The 20,413-nt window shown below is 40.5% G+C and overlaps 1 protein-coding gene across 3 annotated transcripts in view; it reads left to right on the forward strand.

Annotated features, from left to right (window-relative positions):
* ADAMTS12 (ADAM metallopeptidase with thrombospondin type 1 motif 12) overlaps window positions 1–20,413 on the forward strand; it is a 181,906-nt gene that overhangs the window by 151,930 nt on the left and 9,563 nt on the right. For all 3 annotated transcript variants that reach the window (XM_082074433.1, XM_082074435.1, XM_082074434.1), the window contains 3 exons: window positions 5,879–6,089; window positions 8,973–10,121; window positions 17,966–18,118. In XM_082074433.1, coding sequence (XP_081930559.1) covers window positions 5,879–6,089; window positions 8,973–10,121; window positions 17,966–18,118 — 1,513 coding nt within the window. The remainder of the gene's footprint in view (window positions 1–5,878; window positions 6,090–8,972; window positions 10,122–17,965; window positions 18,119–20,413) is intronic.

Raw genomic sequence — 20,413 nt, forward strand, 5'->3', positions numbered from 1 at the left:
ACCTGCTCTTGAAAATGAGGGAGTGGAATTTGTCCCTTGTTGGGCAGATTTTAGAGTTATGTGACATGTGAACCAAGCTCTTCTGCAGGCCATGCAGAAACATTCTAATAGGCTGCCAGCATGACTGATGCTTTTCAGGCTCATTCTGCGTTGTAGAGGAAAGGACAAGTTATCCTTCTGAGGAGAGCAAAATACTGACAAAATGCAGTGCAGGAAACCCATATGTGTTTAGTTCTAGGGTCACGATGTACATTTATTTTTCTCTTAATAAAAGAAGAGTGACTGTAGTAGTTTGACCAAGGGTCTGTCTAAGTCCTTGTTCTGGCTCCCAGCAGAGCCTGCAGCGATTAGAAACGGTGCACACTGGGACACAGACAGGGATGCACGCACAGACAGAGAGCTCGTTCAGGAAGGGGCACAGAGCTGGGCAGAGCAGAGAGCTGAGCCAGACTGAGGCCCTCTTTATTAGCCATTGACGATTTATAGGATTTACAGATACGGGCCTGGACTAAGATGTTACATAAGATGTTTTTCCAATAATTGTTATTAAAAACACACCACACTCACGTTATGTTTGTTTCAGTTACATTCCCACTCATTCACAAACCAGGCCCAAGGACATTCACACATCATACATATGGGGGCGGTTTTCCGACCCAAGATACCATTCTCACTGGCCTGGGCTATCACTTCTTACACTCATAAAAAACATACTTCTGTATAATCTGTCCAAGGCCCTTTAGCTGGAATTGTTTTTCCCACAAGGGCCTACACGCCTAAGGAAGAGTAAAGACAAGGCAATCATAAATTATATCCCTAATGCTCTTCCAGCTTGTAATTTTTCTTAATTTGAGGCATTTCCAGAGGCATTTATGGCTTGTCTAATCAGTGACCTCCAATAGACCTCTCTTCCAAGTACTTGTCCAGCCTCCCTCCACAACCTCTACCGCATACAGCTTCCTCTGCAAGAAGTTCCACGGCTTAAATGTCTACTGTGTGAAACACCACCTCATTTTAATTATTTTTGTCTGGCTCTCACTAGCTTTTGTCGATGGTCCCAAGTTCTTCTGTTGAAAGAGATGGCAGTGAAGAAAGGATTCCTATCCACCCTTCGCAAGCTCTTCATTTTGTAGATGTGGTCTCACTTCCAGGCTGTAGTCCCAGCATGGGATTTAGTTGGTATTTAGTTTCCATGGCATATGTGTCACCTCTAGTCCAGACAGATAGCTACGCATCTCCATTTGAAAAGCAAGAAGGCACTTAAAGCCCATGGATAGCGCAGTTTGGTGGTTTGTTGGTTCTAAAGAAAATCTGAATGCTGCAGAAAGGTGTGACTGTCCTGTATGGTATGATGCAGCGTAATTGAAGAACAAGTGTTCTGTAGAGTGGCGGCTAAATTCTATGCTGGAGTTGAGGACAGTGACATTAAACATAGCACTGATGCAGGGGACCGTTGGTTAGTGCTGTAGCCATGGGACTGAAACTGTTACATGATCTTGCGCTTCCTAACAGTGAACCAGTTTCTTTATAGGAATATCCCGTCTAAACTGAGAAGGAAAATATCTTGCATAACCCTCCCTCCTGTGATCTTCTAAGTCCTGCTGATGGAAAACATGCTACCATGAAACTAGCAACTAGATGCTAAATCAGAATTAGATAATTTAACAGTAGCTACAGGCAAAGAATAACATTACTAACAAACCAGATCTTATCTCATTAATCCGTTTCAGGAAGTTAATCATAAACTGTTAAATTGACAAGCTTCTGAGAAGCCCAAGTCTTAACATTCTTGTTTGTTAGCTGATTTGGTCTACCTTTATTTTTCCCACACCTTCTACTAAAAGAATCTGGAGCAAAACAAATAAAATATTTAAAATGTCACAGTGCACCTATGCCACATATTGACTCAGAACAAAATAAAATGGCTGAACAGTTGAGAGTTAAAATGTCATACAAACACTCATATAAAACTTAAGCGATTCCACATTATATTATGTATTATGGTTTCCATTTATATGTTTCTTTGTTAGGCAGGTATTTAGGTCCCTAAGTGTTAATGATAAAAGTCAGTAGATACTACTTGAAGAAAAAGAGTGAGATTTTAGCTAGTTATAGTGTTATAAATGAAAGTTTTGCTCTCTCCTCTGAAGAAAATTTCCCAGAGCCTTTTTAATCTGACTATCCGCTTAAACAGAGTAATCATAGATTATTTTACAAGCACTTTGGATCTCCTGCTTTTTCTCTGCTGTGACTTTATTGTCCTGCTTCCAAACTGCTTAGTAAACTCCAACAGCATAATAACAGGAAATCTTGTTTCTATTATAATACACAGAGTGAAAATCAGTACCTTGTTGGTATCTGCTGTGCCTGATGCCATAGAAATATGCAGTGAAAGAAAACAAGTCTGTCTTTAGGTGTGACACTTATGGTGGGAGGGAGGGAACATTCAGCCCTATAGGCATTAATATAGCAAATTTTCGTTCCAGAATCCCATGCTACTGCTTTTTCAACAGGATCCGTACCTCATTCAACACACATCGTTTGAGTATAGATGAGGATTGTATAATGAACAAGGCTGTTGGGCCCTGCCTTTATTGTTACAGACCTTGGAAACTCAGTGTGATAGGAAAAGGAGATAGGTCTCATTTAAGGCAGCTGAATGCCACCTGAGGGAATTAGATTTTCTCCCTACATCTCTCCCAGGCCAGACTGAAGAAGAGCTGAGCACTCACAGCAGCAGCTGATAACCAAGTGAGGTTATGCTTTCACCGCACAGACTGCTCTCTGGTTTGACAGCCTTGGGAAAATTAGCACTCAGACAAATTAATTACCCAAATCATGCATTTTGTTTGTTTGTTTATCAGCACAATCTTTCCATGCCATGCCTGCCTCTGGAGATAAGACAATCCTGTCACTTCACGGGGCCCAGGTGATGCATGAATATATAAGAACCACTCAGTTGCTGTGGTGGTAAATGCCATCAGAAACCAGAAGTGGATGCCGTCAGGAACAAGTACTGGATGGCAACTCCCAGCAGGCTTCAGTTTCCACCAACTCATCCCAGTCTCTCATCACAATCAGCAGAGCTACCTACTGTTTTTCTTCCCTATGTCCTTTTCTTTGCCAAGCATCTCTCTATATGTGTGATGTAAACAAAGCCTTGCTTATCACTTGCCCAAAGCTAAGTCTGTCTGGCACTGCTCTACATTGTTCAGCTTACAGCTGAGAGGTCGAACAGCTTGGTCATTTCAACTTAGAAGCCACATATTTGGATCTCAAATTGCTGTGTCAATTTTGGATGTGTGCTCAGCAGTCACTCCCAGTTTTGGTTATGTCTCTGCAGTGTGAGGAGACAGCAGGAGCTTCAAGATAAAAAGCGTTTGGCAAAGCAGCCATGTGGGCGCTGCTACCTGCTGTGTGGTCCACAGCCTGCTTTGGGGCATCCTGTACCAGAAAAGATAAATGAATAGTAGATGTCCTGTTGTCCTTGCTTTGCCTTTCTTCACGCAGTTCTTGCTGCAGTTCAGAAGTCCTCAGTGGAGACCATGGAGAGACAAGAGTGCATGTGATTCCATGTTAAGTTTCTCATGCTTGCGTGCTTAAGACACGTGCATGTACCCTAGAATGCAAACATGCAAAATGCACCCTCATAAACTCTAGTTACTGATAAGAATAAACGTTCGGTCAAAGCAAGTTTTTTGACGTGTGTGTGGTAAACAAGATGCCAGGCAATTAACTGCTTCACTCACCAGTACCATCTGGTCCCTGCACTGAATGAGGAAGGACTCCATAGAAAAAGTTATGTGGCTAAATGTAGTTTTAAGATTGACCATAAAGTTGTAATAGGATAAAATCTTAATTCTGGGATTTAGATCACCTTGCTTTCTTCCATGACTTTATAAAAATGTTTTGTGTGCAGTAATGAATCATGCACCATTACTGCTGATCAAGATAGGTTCTGTAGCAGGCTCTGGTAATTTATGGCTAGGAGTTCCATATTTAAACCTGCAAATTACTGAACCTTCACTCAGAGCCATTTGAAAACAGTGAGGGAGGTGGTGTCAGATTAGCATGTCTGTAGCTTGAAATACACGATCTGGTCCCATTAAAGTTAATAGGGCAATTCACATACTGTGAGTTGCATTTGTGCCAAGGTGTCAGCAATTTACAAAATGCTAGAGATTATAGAATTGGAAAGAAGATGCAGTTGATGAAAACAACCCTGAAATTGCTGGATTCAGGTTGCGATAATACATATTTCTCTTTTTTTATTGCTGTGTTCTGCTAAGGTGCATGCGCTTTTTCTCTTTAACCACTTGTTAGTTTTCCATTGCTGTTTACAGAAGCCTGGAATAGCAAGAAACAATACAAAGAAAGGCAGGAGAAGGAGAAAAATATTTTTTTCTTTCATGACAGCAATGCCCAGAGGCCTCACACAGGGTTGTGGTGGCAATGGGCTGCATTCAAGAGCATGTAGCAAAACAGTCAGTGCCCCAAAGGGCTTATAGAGTAATTTGAAAGGAAATGAAGTATGTATACGTAACTAAAAAAAAGGAATATAGGTGTAGGTACTCCAGGGAAGACCAGATGGTTGCACAAATGAGCTGTGTGCATAGCTTGATTGCTCTGAGTCTCTTTTTTTTTCAAATTATTAGGAATAGATATCAGTGCCTTCCACATCAGTGACAGCTCATTTGCAGTTGAAGAATAAATTAATCAGGAAACAGAAGAGAAAAATGGAAACTACAGAGGAAAGAGGAAAAGAATTGTAAGCAAACTGAAGAATCTAGAAATGCAGTAAGATGTTAGACAAAAGGAGGAGTAAAAACTGTAATAAATCAGGACGTTGATCTTTGGTGTATTTAACAGAATTAGATTATTTTGCTCTAAGTTCATTAGTCTTAAAATGAAAATAATACAATGGAATTGTAGTTGTAAGCCTAAACCACATTTTTCCCCCTTTCTGTGTAGAAAGGTGTTTTCTAAATATATCCTTGTTTTGTTTCCAATGTAAGGCTTTGTCATGACCTGCTTTAAAACCCAGGAACAAGTAATATTGTAGAGGAGCTTTTGTGGCACAGAGTTCATAGCTGGGCCTGATTTCTTATACAGCAGTTTTGAGCTATATTCTTGCCCAGGTTACTCCAAACTGGACAGAAAAACACACATGGTTTCTTGGGTTTTTTAAGTATAAAGAGGAATCTTTAGGCAAGTGGCAGAATTCACAGTTGATGCCAATGCTTCTCAAATAGAAAACCAGAAGTATTTGCCCTCCTTTCTTATTATAGATAGCAGGTATGCAAATATTTGACCCAGTCTGCATCAGCATGAGAAGAAAGAGGTAGATGAAACTGGGGAAAGACTAAGTTAAACCAGATATTAAGGGTGCCTTGTTGCTTCCTCTTCTGGAAATGACACAGGGCCAGTTTGAGCACTTCTATAGACATGTGTGAGGGGACCATTTCCACCTCCCTGCTGTAGTTACAGGCCCTCTGCTGATTCATTTGTTAACTCTTTTTGTACTGAGGTCACAATACACAGATAAACAATAGGATAGACTAAATAGATGACTAAACTTCCTAGCAGTTCCTCCAATTTGGATTTGAAACTCTGTCTACTCAGTGGGTTCTTAATGTGTTATAGAAACATAATCAGAGCGCCTGCTGCTGTCTGGAAATCTGTGTCCCTCAGTGACTGGCTTGTACTAGAGCACAAGGCAGATAGGAAAGTTTGAGTGACCTGGATTTAATATGAAAAGTGTGTATCTGAACCCAGGATTGAAATTACTGGTGCTTTTTCTTCTGGTCTCTGACTTTTTCCTTTATGTGCTTGTGATGGATTGTGTTATGATGATGTTTCTTAACCCCCTGGTTTTCAGGTGGTGGGCAGGAGAATGGCAGAAATGTTCAACTACCTGCGGCCCGACAGGCCAGAAGAAGCGAACTGTACTTTGCATCCAGACAGTGGGATCTGATGAGCAGGCGCTGGCAGCCACGGATTGCCAGCACCTGCTCAAACCAAAGACGCATCTGTCATGCAACAGAGATGTCTTGTGCCCATCTGACTGGACAGTGAGCAACTGGACTGAGGTACATTCATGTCAACTGAATTTTGAACTTTTTTTTTTTTTTTCCAAAAGACTTGTTACAGTCACCAGAGAGGAACAATAACCTGCTTTTCTTTTTAAAAAGTTTTTTTTGTTAATGTGTCTTCACAAATCCTTTGTGCAGAGTAAGAACAGCTGCACTGCTTCCTAAATACCTCAGCAACTGTTGCATGTTAGCTGTTTCTGGGGGTTTGGCTTGCAGAGTTTTTGGAACTGTAGAAGAGAGTGCTTGCGTGCTCAAGCACCTATGCAACACTCACCTCTGCTGAGGACCAGATGTTTTTGCCACAGTATGCAAGTTTTCTACTTCTAGTATTAGTCTGGAATCTTGACAAACACTGGAATGTCTGTGCATTCTTCAAGAGTTCATTAAATATTGCACAGTTGTTTCACTGGTAGCTGATGAACTGCAGAATTTGAGGTCATCAAAATGATGACTGCAGTACACTAAATGTTTTAAATAAACTGTAATATATGCTGCAACATTTGTTAGTTTTAAGAAGGAGCACGCATTTGTTGTGCTTTGTCATAGTTTTTAGTTTGTGGAAGGACCTCTTGCTTCTTAGGTTCCTTTAGATTAGGATGCTGGTATTTGCAGCTGCTTCACAACTTCACTTTCCATTGAAATCAAGGAGAATTCAGGGTCCCCTGAACTAAAAATTAACTAAGATATTTCTTCTGTGAAGGAAAACAGGCTTTGAGTCATGTAAAAATATAAAATGGTTTTATTCTGATTCTGTTTTACTAAGACTTACTCATGGTTCGTCTCACAAATAGGCAGTTTAGTTATCAGTGTAGCTGACAGTCATAACAACAAACGCACAGCAAATATTTTCCACTTTGGACGTCAATAAAAATGAAGTGTACTGTATTTTTCAAAACTTTGAAGACTTTCCTCTTGGAAAATTCTTCTCCTTTCTTTTTCCTTTTTTTTTTCTTTTTTTTCTTTTTTTTTTTTTTAACTAAACTCACTATGTGCTTGAGAGCAGATTCAGATAATGACCTAACTGAATTTTGTGACAGCATTAATTCAGTTTATGCTGCTCACAAACACTGAATGCTGATTGTTTTGTGAACTGAGTAGTCACCACTTTTTAACTACCTGTGAAAAAATAGACTGAGAGTCAATAGCTAGCAGAATGATTATATAGAAATAGCATGCTGTTACAGAATACAGCCCATGCTCATGTGTTGTTGGATTATATTTGAAGGTTACTGACAAAAATCAATTTCTATACCTGTAGAAATTGAGAAGGGAGCATAGGACAGACTGTTTCTCCTGCACAAATCACAGGATTATTAGGAGACTTGTAATTGCAGAATGTTCTTTGTTGTTGAATGCAAGGATGAGATTTTACATAGGCAAAACTTCCTTTTGCTCTGAACTTATCTGGCTGTTAGAAAATCATGCTGTATCTTACCACCTGAATGTACTTAATTATGAGGATAATAAGGATAGAGTGTTGTAGCTGTTCTGAAATCTCTTTTTAATACATGGTCATAATCTAAAGCAGAGATTTTCAAAGCTAATTGTGAGAGGCAGCCATAAAATTAATGAGGCTGGATGTTCCTTTTAACTCACACAAATGCTAATCTGAATCATCCAAGTGGCAAAGTCTGACGAAGTAAGTGTGTTGTTATTTCTGTGTAAGTAGCAAAATAGTAGTTGCTATTTTCCTCAATAAGCAAAATTCTTTACTGAATAACTTTAGAGGTCAAATTGCAGCTGATGGAAACTTGCATAGCTCTGAGTACTTTAAATGTGCTATATAATTGGAAGTGCAAGGAGGACAGACAGAACAGCTAATGAACTTATCTACTTTGAGATTACTCTGATTTCCTCCTTATACCTGTTGCTGCAGAGCTGATGTAATTTTACAGATGTTAGCAACAGAGAGTGACAGGTGTTAAAAACACAAGGGTACTGTTGTATCTACTGCCCAATGACCTAGCTTAGCTCTAAAAAGAATTAGGTATCCCAGGGGTCTTTGAAGTGCTGGCAAAAAGAGTGTTCATCACTTTATGTTGAGCACCTGGTTCATGTTCATCTGGTCAGGCTCCCTTGCATCCTGGGAGGAATTCCTCAAGTAGGTTGTATGTAACATCTCTATTCATACCCAACCAGTCATCCAGCCTTAGGATCTCAAACCAGAAAAGTGTGCTGAAATTTCATAAAGTCCTCAGCAGCGCAACAGCTGCCGAAGGCATGGCTGTGTCGTCATGTCTGAGGATGGAAAACATCACAAAAAAGCTGGGTCTCCTTAGCTTCCAGCACCCTTCATACACAACAGTGCTCCTATTTAATAGAAGCCAGATTAATTACTTTCAATAGTCTGTAATTTAGGAGAGACGTGCTAGCATCCCTGGCAGCATGTGGTGATTGCACTGAGACTTAATGAAAAATCCATTTCATAAAGTAAACAAGGATCTGTGGGCTGCTTGGATGATCAGAGTGGGTTTGTGGCACTGTGAGTAGCTGACACTGAGCCAGTCAGATATGTTTCTGATGGCAGGGTTTTAGGCTGTTTTTTATAACTGTGATGGAAAAGGTATTGGCTAAATAACTTTTGTGATTCATTGAAGAAATCAAATTTTAGCATGTTACTTTCATATTTTGTTTTTATCGGGTAGTCTTTTTACACTGTTCTTTCCCCAAGGTGACATTTACTCTTATAAAAATCTGGAAAATGCCCCATGATAGCAGAACATCACTAGAATGAAGGGCTTATTCCTCAATAAAACCTTTCTTATTGATTATTTATAACGATGCTTCTTTACTATAAGCAGATGCCATCTGATACTTCTTGTTATTGATATGTGCAGCAGAATGAAGGGAAAAGATATATTAAATCTGTTTTGTTTGCAGTGCACAGTTACTTGTGGTGGTGGAATAAGGACTCGTAATGTCACTTGTGCCAAAAATAACGATGAGCCATGTGATACTTCCAAGAGACCGAACTCTAAGGCCCTGTGTGGTCTCCAGCAATGTCCTTCTGCTGGAAGATTTCTGATACCCCCACTGGTACCCAGAAGAGGAAAGATCATAATTAGAAAAACAACCCCTAATCCTGAACAGAGTCCATCTCACAGAATATCCACACCAAGCCCAAGGTCCCATACAACAACAAAAATACCCACATCTGAAAACATAACTCCCTATTTGACTACATCATCTGGTTTGGGCAATATCTCAGAAAAAGAAGGAACAGCCAACAAAACATTACAAAACAATTTTGCTGGACCAAGTGATGTTTACAATTATCCAGTTGTTTCTACTGAAAATATTTCACACCAAAATACTACTTCATGGCCTTTTCGTAATAGCTTAAGTACTGAAATTATAAGGCATGCTGAAAATATGTCTGAAAGTGAGCTAGTTTCTACTGTAGAGAATGAGGTGCAAAGAAGTGAGGACACTCCTGTCTCTTCTTTCACCAGTAGTCCAGAAATAACTTCCAGCTATGATTACTTAACTGAAGAATCTGATGACATTGATGGGTCAGTGGGAAGCAGTGAGAAATCAATTGATCTCCTTTACAGCACAGAACTCAGTCCTGAAGTCAGAACCAGGAGCACAACCCCAGATACCAGCTCTCCTGTCCTTCAAAATGAGAGCATGACTTCTCGGCCCTCCCTAGCATCTCATCACCATGGCCCGTCTACACTCCTTCCCGTAAGCAGAGGAGCACAAGGGTTGGCATTTCCAACAACAGCAAACTTTATCAGTCTGCAAGTCGATGCACCTGTTGTAGAAGTAACTACACCACAAGCATCGGTCACAGTAATGCCCACTGTGTTTGCTCCTGTACCAAGAGACCAGACCAACAACAGAAGAGAAATGAAGCTACTTGACACCATCACCTCCAGCACACAATTGACAGCTCTTAAGCATCCTCTCAGAAACCAAAGTGCAAGATCTGGGGGTGTTTTCTTGAACATCACAGAAAACAGCCACCTCATAACATCCAACAGTTTGCCTGGTGATGCCTACTGGATAATAGGCAACTGGAGTGAGGTAAGTTACTTTTAACTCCTAAGAAATAAGAGAGTGTGAACAGCTGTTTGAACCAGTGCTGAGGAAATAAAGCTTCTTAGTTTGTCATGATTATCTTAAATGAGTATCATACATTCAAAATACTTGTTACACACACACAAAAAAAAGGTAACTTGGAATATCTAATATTAGATTGCTTACATAGAATGTGGCTGTATTCATGGATTCTGTAAAATTTTGCAAAACTGGACAGTGGAATTGTAAGGGACCAGTTTTATCAACTGAACATTAACAAGTCCATGGGGCTGGATGGGATTCAGCCCAGTGTACTGAAGGAGCTAGCTGATGTTATGGCAGGACCCCTCAATGATCTACCAAAGGTCCTGGGAGTCTGGGGAGATCCATACTGACTGGAAGCCAGCCGGTGTTGTTATTCCAATTAACAAAAAAGGTGTGAGGGAAGACCTAGGGAACTACAGACCTGTTAGTGTAACCTCAGTTCCTGGAAAAAATTATGGAGAAGTTTATACTGGGTACTGTTGAAAGGCATTTAAGGAACTATGCAATCATCAGGCACAGTGAGTATGAGCTTGCAAAGGGAAAATCCTGTTTGACTAATTTGCTATCCTTCTTAAAAAGGTCACCCACCTAGTGGATGAAGGGAAGGTGGCAGATGTAATCTTTTTAGATTTTAGTAAGGCTTTTGATACTGTCCCTCATGGCATTGTTCATGGCAAGTTGTCCAGCTGTGAGATGGGCAGGTTCACAGTGTGCTGGGTGAAGAACTGGCTGGACAGCAGGGCTCAAAGGGTTGTAGTGAATGGGGCTACATCTGGCTGGTGATGGATCACCAGTGTCGTTCCTCAGGGTTTAATTCCAGGACCAGTCCTATTGAATATTTTTATCAATGATCTGGATGCAGGAATTGAATGCACCAGTGGCAAGTTTGCTGATGATCCAGTCTGTGAGGTGCTGTTGACTCTCTTGAGGGACAAGTTGCCTTGAAGAGAGATCTGGATAGACTGGAGCACTGGGCAATGATTAATGGGATGAAATGTAACAACTCCAAATATTGGATTCTGCACCCAGCACAGCACAATGCTGGACACCAGTACAGACTGGGAGAGGGGTGGCTGGAGAGCAGCCCTGCAGAAAGAGACCTGGGGGTGCTGGCTGACAGCAGCTCAACATGATCAGCAGCCAAGAGGGAAACCCCATCCTGCAGAGCACCAAACACGGGATAACCAGTGGTCAGAAGAGGGGATTGTCCTGCTGGATTCAGCGTTGGTGCGGCCTCAGCTTGAGCAGCTGTGTGCAGCTCTGGGACCACCACTTAATGAGCATGTGAAGGTCCTTGAATGTGTCCAGACGAGGGCAAGAAAGCTGGTGGAAAGCCTGGAGGGATGTCCTGTGAGGAGTGGCTGAGGACTTTGAACTTGTTTAGTTTGGAGGAAAGGAGGCTGAGGGGGGACCTCATTGCTCTTTACAGCTTCCTGAGGAGGGGATGTGGAGACAGAGGTGCTGAGCTCTTCTCCCTGGGATCCAGTGACAGGACACATGGGAAAGGTTCAAAGCTACATCAGGGAGGTTCAGACTGGACATGAGGCAGCATTTTTTTACCAAGAGAGTGGTCAAACACTGGAACAGGCTTCCTGGAGGGGTGGTTGATGCCCCAAGCCTGTCAGTGCTTAAGGGGCATTTGGACAAAGCCCTTAAAAACCTGCTGTAACTTCTGGTCGGTCCTCAGTCGGTCACGCAGTTGGAGTAGATGATCATTGTAGGTCCTTCCAACTGAAATATTTTGTTGTATCCTATCCTGTCCTGTTCATTTCTAATTCTAATTCTGTTCCTCTTCCAGGAACATGCCATTCAGGTTTGACTATAACTAGAAATATCCCAAGAGTTTTGTTTTAGAGCACAGCAAAAAATTAAGCTATTAGATGAATCCTGGAGACACCACATGAATATGCTTGTATTACCAAATAAGTACATAATGCAAGTGAGCTGTAGATGGGCTGTTATGCTCTAACCTTCACTTACATATCATTTCTCTCTAAATTATATGTTTTCTAGCTCAATACGTGACCAGTGTCATGTAGGTAAACTAGTTTTTGTACTGTATGAAGCATATTAATACCATGGATACTTAAACATATTTTTAGTTGTCTATTAACATAACAGATTTTTGTGGTGCATTTCTATCTCATCCAACCATCAACATTTGTATCCACCATTAAGCAAATGGCTCTGAACTCAGAGCAGCATTCAGCCTGGTAAAACCAGTTTGAGTCTACAAAGCGAAGATATTAGTCCAAAGTTGAGCTGGTATATCCAGGGTTTGTAATTTGTCCAGCACATGCCCTTGGGAAGACATTGTAATATGGAGTTGTGCACCTTAGAAATTTAGGTGATTGTGTGTTGGAACTGGGTTGTAGCAGAAGGTAAAGAAAAAGCATTTTGTCTCGTTGGTGTAGAAATTAAAATTGTCAGGTCAGTGGTTGTGTTTGTGCAGTATTCTTTGGATCCAGCAGCTGATAATTACAGTGTCATACTATGTCTTGTTTGAATGTAGAAATGAACAGTCATTTTATCTGTATTAATGGCTGTCCCAAAATGAACTTTTTTAATTACTAAAGGTGACGAAATTCAATCAGAACAGATGTTAACGTCCTATAATAATCACTTTCAAAAGCACTGTCTTTCCATTTCAGTAAATGAAACAAGTACAGCTTACAGGGAGTTTGAAAACTCTATTGAGATGTAAAGCATTTGGAAGATACTTGATCTGAAAGGTGATGACTTCTCCCAGTTTCACCTGATTGCTGATTATTACTGAATGGTTATAATACTTGGGTAACTTCTACTTACTGTGCAAGAGCAATATAGATTCACAGTATCACAGTATCACAGTATGTTTGGGATTGGAAGGGACCTCAAAAGATCATCTAGTCCAATCCCCCTGCTGGAGCAGGAACGCCTAGGTGAGGTCGCACAGGAACATGTCCAGGCGGGTTTTGAATGTCTCCAGAGAAGGAGACTCCACAACCTCCCTGGGCAGCCTGTTCCAGTGCTCTGTCACCCTTACTGAGAAGAAGTTTTTTCTCAAATTTAAGTGGAACCTCTTGTGTTCCAGCTTGATCCCGTTACCCCTTGTCCTATCATTGTTTGCCACCGAGAAGAGCCTGGCTCCATCCTCGTGGCACTCACCCTTTGTATATTTATAAACAGTAATAAGGTCACCCCTCAGTCTCCTCTTCTCCAAACTAAAGAGACCCAGCTCCCTCAGCCTTTCTTCATAAGGGAGATGCTCCACTCCCTTAATCATCTTTGTTGCCCTACGCTGGACCCTCTCCAGCAGTTCCCTGTCCTTGTTGAACTGAGGGGCCCAGAACTGGACACAATATTCTAGATGGGGTCTCACCAGGGCGGAGTAGAGGGGAAGGAGGACCTCTCTCGATCTACTAACCACGCCCCTTGTAATACACCCAAGGATGCCATTGGCCTTCCTGGCTACAAGGGCACAGTGCTGTCTCATGGTCATCCTGTTGTCCACCAGGACCCCCAGGTCCCTTTCCCCTACACTGCTCTCTAATATGTAATTTCCCAACCTATACTGGAACCTGGATTGCAAAGGTTTTTAGGGCCTCAGATAAGTGATTACTGTTTTTATGTATTGCTGTTGACTTTTCTTTGCCAATACCCAGCACCAGGCTTTTTCAGAGTTACGTTTCTGTGCTCTTGCCTTGCTGTGTCTGAGACATTAGTTACTTTGGGGCCTGGGCTAGGGACTGGGCAGCCACCAGTTCTGGCAACTATAATTACAGAATATAGTCATCAGGGTGCCCACTCACATTTTACAAACTTGTATTTAATATCCTTCCCACTGTAAAATTTTATTTTTATGTAAACAGAGTTATTTTTATGCTAATGGATTTCGTACTCTTCAAATCATGATACTTAAAATGAGGGACTGGTACATGAACAAGTTACCTCATTTTTCAGATGGCCTTTTTTAACTAAGCTAATCAGAACAGCCAAGGGTCCAGATCTTGAAACCTCCATGTGTTGACTTGCCTCTGTGTCTCAGTGTTGATGGTGAAGGCTATCAAAGGTCTGTTTTTCTGTACCTATTTGCTCTTGGGTCTGTCTAGCATGATGCAAATTTATGGCAATGCAGGGCTAAAAAGAACAGCAAGAGATGACTTTGTGTATCCCATGGCAGTGGAGTTAAAGCACAGCTAGACCACCGAGATCCTGTTGGTGCCCTCTGTCTGGGTGCAGACAGTGGGTAAGACCCCAGCTGTGTCACCACCACTGGCAGTCTGACATTTCATCTTGTGCCATCCCATAACCAGGTGAGAATGTCTTTAGCTTCCCATGTTCAAGTGGGACAAATGAAGCATTTCCTCCTGCACATGCACAAAGACCTGTGTTTAGATCTGCTTGGTTGAAAGAGCCTGCAAGAGAAAGTCCAGGCAAAGGTTGTGCTCCGAAGCCCAGCACATCCCAAACAGAACTGTATAATACAGAGATGCTACAATCTGTCCTAGTTGTTCGTTATCCCCATTAGAAATATTTTCCATATACACAGTCAACATCATGTGTACTGAAAATTAAGATTCTATTATTTACATGCAGACCATGGAAGATAATTGTCATCTTAATAACTGGTTTGGGGGTTGATTTCTAAACAAAACAATCTGGTTCTTTTCGGACTTTTATTGTGCTTTCTAAATGTCTAATGCCTTTGTTGTTCTTCTCTGGACTAGCTTCAGTTTCATCATCTATTTCTTCATCAGTGATGTTCATTGTGGCCACAACTGACACCTAGCAAATAAAATGGAAAAAATGCTATTATTTTATATATGACCCTCTATCTCAATGTTGGGATGAGATTTGTCTTGTTTTGTAACCTTCCTACTTTGATTTATTCAATTTGTGGTCCACTGTAAACCCCAGATCCCTTAATGTGGTATTTCTAGATCAGCAGATGTTCTAAGTTTTGAGGTAGAGGAGGAAGAGGGGGTGTGTATATATGCATGTATGTATAAAAAGTGGTGAGATGTTTCTGAATTCAGATTGTGTCCATCAACATTCCTGCCAACTCTCCCAACTTGGCATCATCTGCGAATGTTATGAGTGCATGCTGGCTTTTGTCATTCAATTAGTTAATGAAAATACTGAGGAAAGCTTGGCTCTTGGCTCTGGATAGAGCCCCACAGGACCATATTTGAAATGTCTTTTCATTTTGACACTGAATTACTGTGGACCACTTTATTACAGTTTATTACAGTTTTTCAGTTAGCTGTGCTCTAGTCTTGTAATTATTTCACGTAGACTATATTTCCCATATTTCCATCATTGCTGAAAGAATGATCTATGAGATCATGTAAAAAAACATCACATGAATTGGCTCTCTATATTCATTAAACCAGGTTCCCCTTTCTGAGAAGGATTTTAGATTGAATTGAATAATTTGTTCTATATAGGCCTATGTAGGCTTTTTAATTGCTTTACCATCTCTGTTATTATTTACCATTTTGATCTTGATTGTTTAATAATTTGCTTTTGTATTTTCTTGTGAAGTAAAGTTAGGTGAAGTGTACCGTTAGAACACAGATCCACTTTTTTTCTTTTCCTAAAGATAACTTGAAACATGTTATTCTCTAATCCTCTGGGACTTTCCCAATCTATTTTTAAAAAAAATTATTCTCAACAGTTCAAAGATTATTTAAGAGTACTTGAATGAATATTGAGATAAGGTCAATACATTCAGTTTCAGAGAACTGATGAAATAAATTTGAGGATGCTTAATGCATCTAACTTAGTATTCCTTAATGTTTCAGTAATCTTTTGCTATTTTCATTCAAGCTGTTGTTTCCTGAACTTCATGTGAATCCTGGCATGTTTAGGTTTTGGGTGGGGTTTTTTGTTTGTTTGGTTTTTTGTTTGTTTTTTCCCAAGTTTGAAGAAGAAAGGGTGGTGGAAAAGTGAATTTGTAGAATCTCCATCCTTGGAGATATTCTGAATCCAAATTGGCAACTGGATGTAGGTGGCCCTGCTTGAGCCATGGGGCTGGACAAAGGTCCTTTCCGACCTCAACCATTCTGTGATTCTGTAAATAAGTCAGCTATTATCTTTCTCATTAACTAAAAGTTTCATATTTCTCCCCCCACCACCTTGTTTCTAGCATTCACAGAACCTTTTCTTGTTGTTCATTACTTTTAATTTATTTTTGTCTACAATTTTCTGACTTTATTTTTGCTTTTTCCGTTTACCTGTCCTTAGTAAAACTTTGTGCTTGTTTTTAAATGACATCTCTCCAAGGCATTGATATTTCAAGACTGCCACATCTACCTAGATGAATCTTTTGCTATGCTCTCCATCTTTCTCTTTTAGTGACTGCCAATATTCTGACATTTCTTTGCTCTTTAGAGTATGTCTATGCTAGTGCCCCAAAATAGTGATAGAGATGGAATGGTGTGACATGTCCCTTGACACTGTTGACACCTCCCAAGGGAGAGCGCTAATTAGAGTAGGGCAAAACAATGCTGAATGACACTGCTGCCTCTGTTACTTTTAATTTCCTTCCTATCACTTTCCTGGGTCGTTCTGGGCTGTCATTTTCTAAGAGCTTTCTGGCTACCAAAGATACCCCATTACCACCAGATCTGCTCATTCTGCACCTCCTATTGGTCATGAAAATTTGCTTGCACCTCTTCCCACTGTAACAGACATTTACTGTGACAGGAGAAAGACTTGATTCCTGAATGATCCTTTAGCAGGATCTTTGTGGCCTCTTGGTCAAATGTCCTGGGAATCTCGGAAGTTGGAAATGGCATGCTGCAGGCGCCTTGCAGATTTGTACTCTTCATAAGGTGCAGTTTTAAAAAAAATTCTTTGTTGTTACCCTTAAACATTTTTCCATTTCTCTGATTGAATCTGCTAACAGCTTCATGTCTTCAATGGCCTTAGCTTCAACTTAGCTTTGCTTGCCTTCCTGGGGACACTTACTCAGCTTTCCCTGTTAAACTCTCCCAGTTCTGTTTAGGTCATTCAAAACACACAACAGCAGTCGCTTTCTTCATTACTATGCAGTCTTAATCCAAGATTGATGCTGTTTGCCATGCTAGCTACAGGCTCTTTGACATGTGTGGATTTGACCCTATGCATATAGGGACCCACTGTCCCACCCTTTTTAAGGGAGAAAAAGGTAAATGGGTGTCTCCAGCCACTTTTCACCTCTTCCTGCTTCAGAATATAATGAAGGTGACTTTCAGTGAAGAGTGTGCAGTCTTTGGATCTGGACTGGCATGATCAATATTCTCTTACCTCAGACACTAAAACCCTCCCAAATGTTGGAAACAGCCATTTTCTGAATCCTTCATTTCAAAACTCCTTTTCCTGAACAGTTTTCTGAAGAGTCTCGCACAATTTATTTCAGGTTTTCAGCATCACACACTCAATTTGCTGAATATTTAATCAACAGTATTAGGGATAGAGAGGGAACAGTGATGAAGATAAGATGCAATGGCATTTTGCATTGGATCCCAAAAGATCACAGAAGGAAACAGTGGAACAGCTGATACAGATTTAGAATGTCTCAGTAAGCAGGGAGTTTGCCAAAGAAGAGCAGTGCATGTTATAAATCAGAATTGGTGTTTTCTTAACAAATCGGCAAAAAGCCCTCCTTCATAACCTTAAGTAAGATTTAGGTTAATTTTTAATCTTCTTTGGGGTATCTCAGATAATCTAGGTCATCTAAAATGGCTGTAGTTGTTTTTTATTTAGGTCTCTGGATTGTTTCTAGAGTTATTTGCTTAATCTTGAGTTTACCCCTGGGCTGTCCTCTCATCCTTGTGCAGTGCTCTACCACCTGTGGAATGGGGGCTTTCTGGAGACACGTGGAGTGCAGCAGCGGAAACACATCTCACTGTCAGCGCAAGAAAAAGCCTGATACTGCAAGAAAATGCTATCTCCGCCCATGCGCTAGCTGGAAAACAGGAAATTGGAGCAAGGTAACTTCATTCAGAGCTGTCTGTGAAGAGTAAACTTGCTAACTTAGAAGAGTAGGGAGTTCTAAATACTTCATTTTAAAAATAATTATTTACTCAGTGAATGCATATATGATTCCCAGTTGATCATTCAGCACTAATTTACTAATTTCCTGACTAAGTTATTTATGGAAACACATCTGCTGCGAATTTTGTTCTTCCTGTATGGGGGTCATGATCATTAACTCTTGCATCTAAAGATAAAGCAGGGCTTCTCATCCATATTTTATGAAGATCCTAGGGCAAAGTTCTACATATTTGCCTGTGACTTCTTTTTGATCTCTGCCTCCAAAGACATATCCTAATTTTAAAAAGCAGGTGGAAATTTGGGAGAGTGAATTGGCACGTTCTTGTTCACCCTTGCCAGTGGATATTAGTCTCTTATGTGACATGATCTGTTCCCCATTCATGTAAGCTCAAAGTTTTACATTACAATTAATAAAGAAAAATATACTGGCAAGAACGACTGTTATGTCTAGTGTCTTATTTGGTCCTTGTTATGTACACAGGCCTGGACAAGAGACAGGAGAGTGTCCATGTTGGTAATTGGAACCAAAGGAATTGCATTTGAGTTCTTTTTTAGTATTGTAAGATGTGTCATGAACTGATGGAAGGATTTTGGTGACTTATTGAAGCTTGTTGCATTTTGTTTTAACAATGTCTAAAATTGGGGCTTCAAACAGTGGGTTATTTTTCAAGACTCAAAAGAGAAAAACTACAAAATTCTATCTGAAATAATGTTGATTTAATAAAGCAAAAGACAGATCTCTCAAACTTTCTCAGTATATATTTTTTTTTCTGACAACTTTGTCATTGGACTAGAGGGCAGATGGATACAAATAAGAGTCTGCAAGAAAGGTTGTAGTTACAAAACCTGTTATATTATTGAGCTCTTTGACATAGAATTGATTTTTACATTAAATACATGCCTTTTTAAAAGTCCAGGCAAGGTCAAGCCATTACATAACCACATTTAAGCCTTCGAAATTTATTTTAAATGATGCATACACATTCTGCAGTCGCAGTTGCAGTAGGTCATATTTCACCTTCACTTTTTATTCATAAATGTTATTGTACTTGCAACAAGTGGTTGACAGTTATGTCTCAGAAAATAGCTAGAGATCAGGTTTAATGATAGAATACTACAGGAAACAGAAGGTTTAAAGTGTCATCCCATTTGTAAGGCCAGTTTGAAAAAAATGGCTTTTCCTAGTGGATTTCTGTTGTGTTCGCCACCCTTATTTTTCAGCAGCTGAACTATACAAACTAATTACAATTTCATATATAAAAACAGCTGTTAGCTTTTGCAGGTGACAATTTTTTGCCTCATTACGTGTTTCAAACTTTTTTAAGGCACCTTAGCACAGCAATATGGCTGTATTCCCCTGCTACTGTAGTAGAGCTTTCTCTGTTCCTTTACTCTCATCTAACTCTTACCCTCCCCTAAAAGAAAGGTTCTTCATACTTCCTACAGTCTGAGTTTGATAACAAACATAATTTACACATATTTTGGGGCTGTGTGTACTCATTTTCTTGCACAGTCACTTCTGTCCATTGACTCTGTGCAGAGAGACAGAAATTTCTGTGAACGAGAGCAGGGACTCCCCTTCTAGCCATCCTTCATCTCCCTGGGGAAGTGTTATACTCAGGTTCCTTATTCCATGGAAGAATGGTTATTTATGCAAAGGAGAACAGCATCAGTTGTTATATTGCATCATGCTGGTAAAGATGAAAGGTGATCCGGGGTTATTCAGTGGTGTAGGCAGAATTCCCTTTAGTTCTGGATGAAGACAAAATAATTAAATGTTTATTTGTCCTTATCCTTGGGGTAGAAAATTGAGTTCTTCCTCAGCAGCAGGAGAGGTCCTGGGCTTTCACACAGAATCATAAAATCATAGAATAGTTTAAGTTGGAAGGGATCTTCAAAGGTCATGTGGTCCAAGCCCCCTGCAAGGGGAAAGAACACCTTCAACTAGGTCAGGTTGCTCAGAGCCCCATCCAGCCTGGCCTTGAATGTCTCCAGGGATGGGGGATTGACCACCTCTCTGGGCAGCCTGGGCCAGTGTTTTACCACCCTCAAATATGTGGGTGCTGATGCTGCTGCATGAGGCCTTGGAGCAAGCTCTGGGGAAAAACATGGGACTGGAAGGGCTTGCTTGGCTCACCAGCAGTGCTCCAAGCTGAGAAGGGGTTTCACAGGCTGTGAGTGAGTCTCAGGGCGTCTTTCTCTTCTGTCCAATTCTCTCATGCCCAGACTAC

The sequence above is a fragment of the Streptopelia decaocto genome, assembly GCF_964273445.1.
Source record: "Streptopelia decaocto genome assembly, chromosome: Z".
Lineage (NCBI taxonomy): Eukaryota > Metazoa > Chordata > Aves > Columbiformes > Columbidae > Streptopelia > Streptopelia decaocto.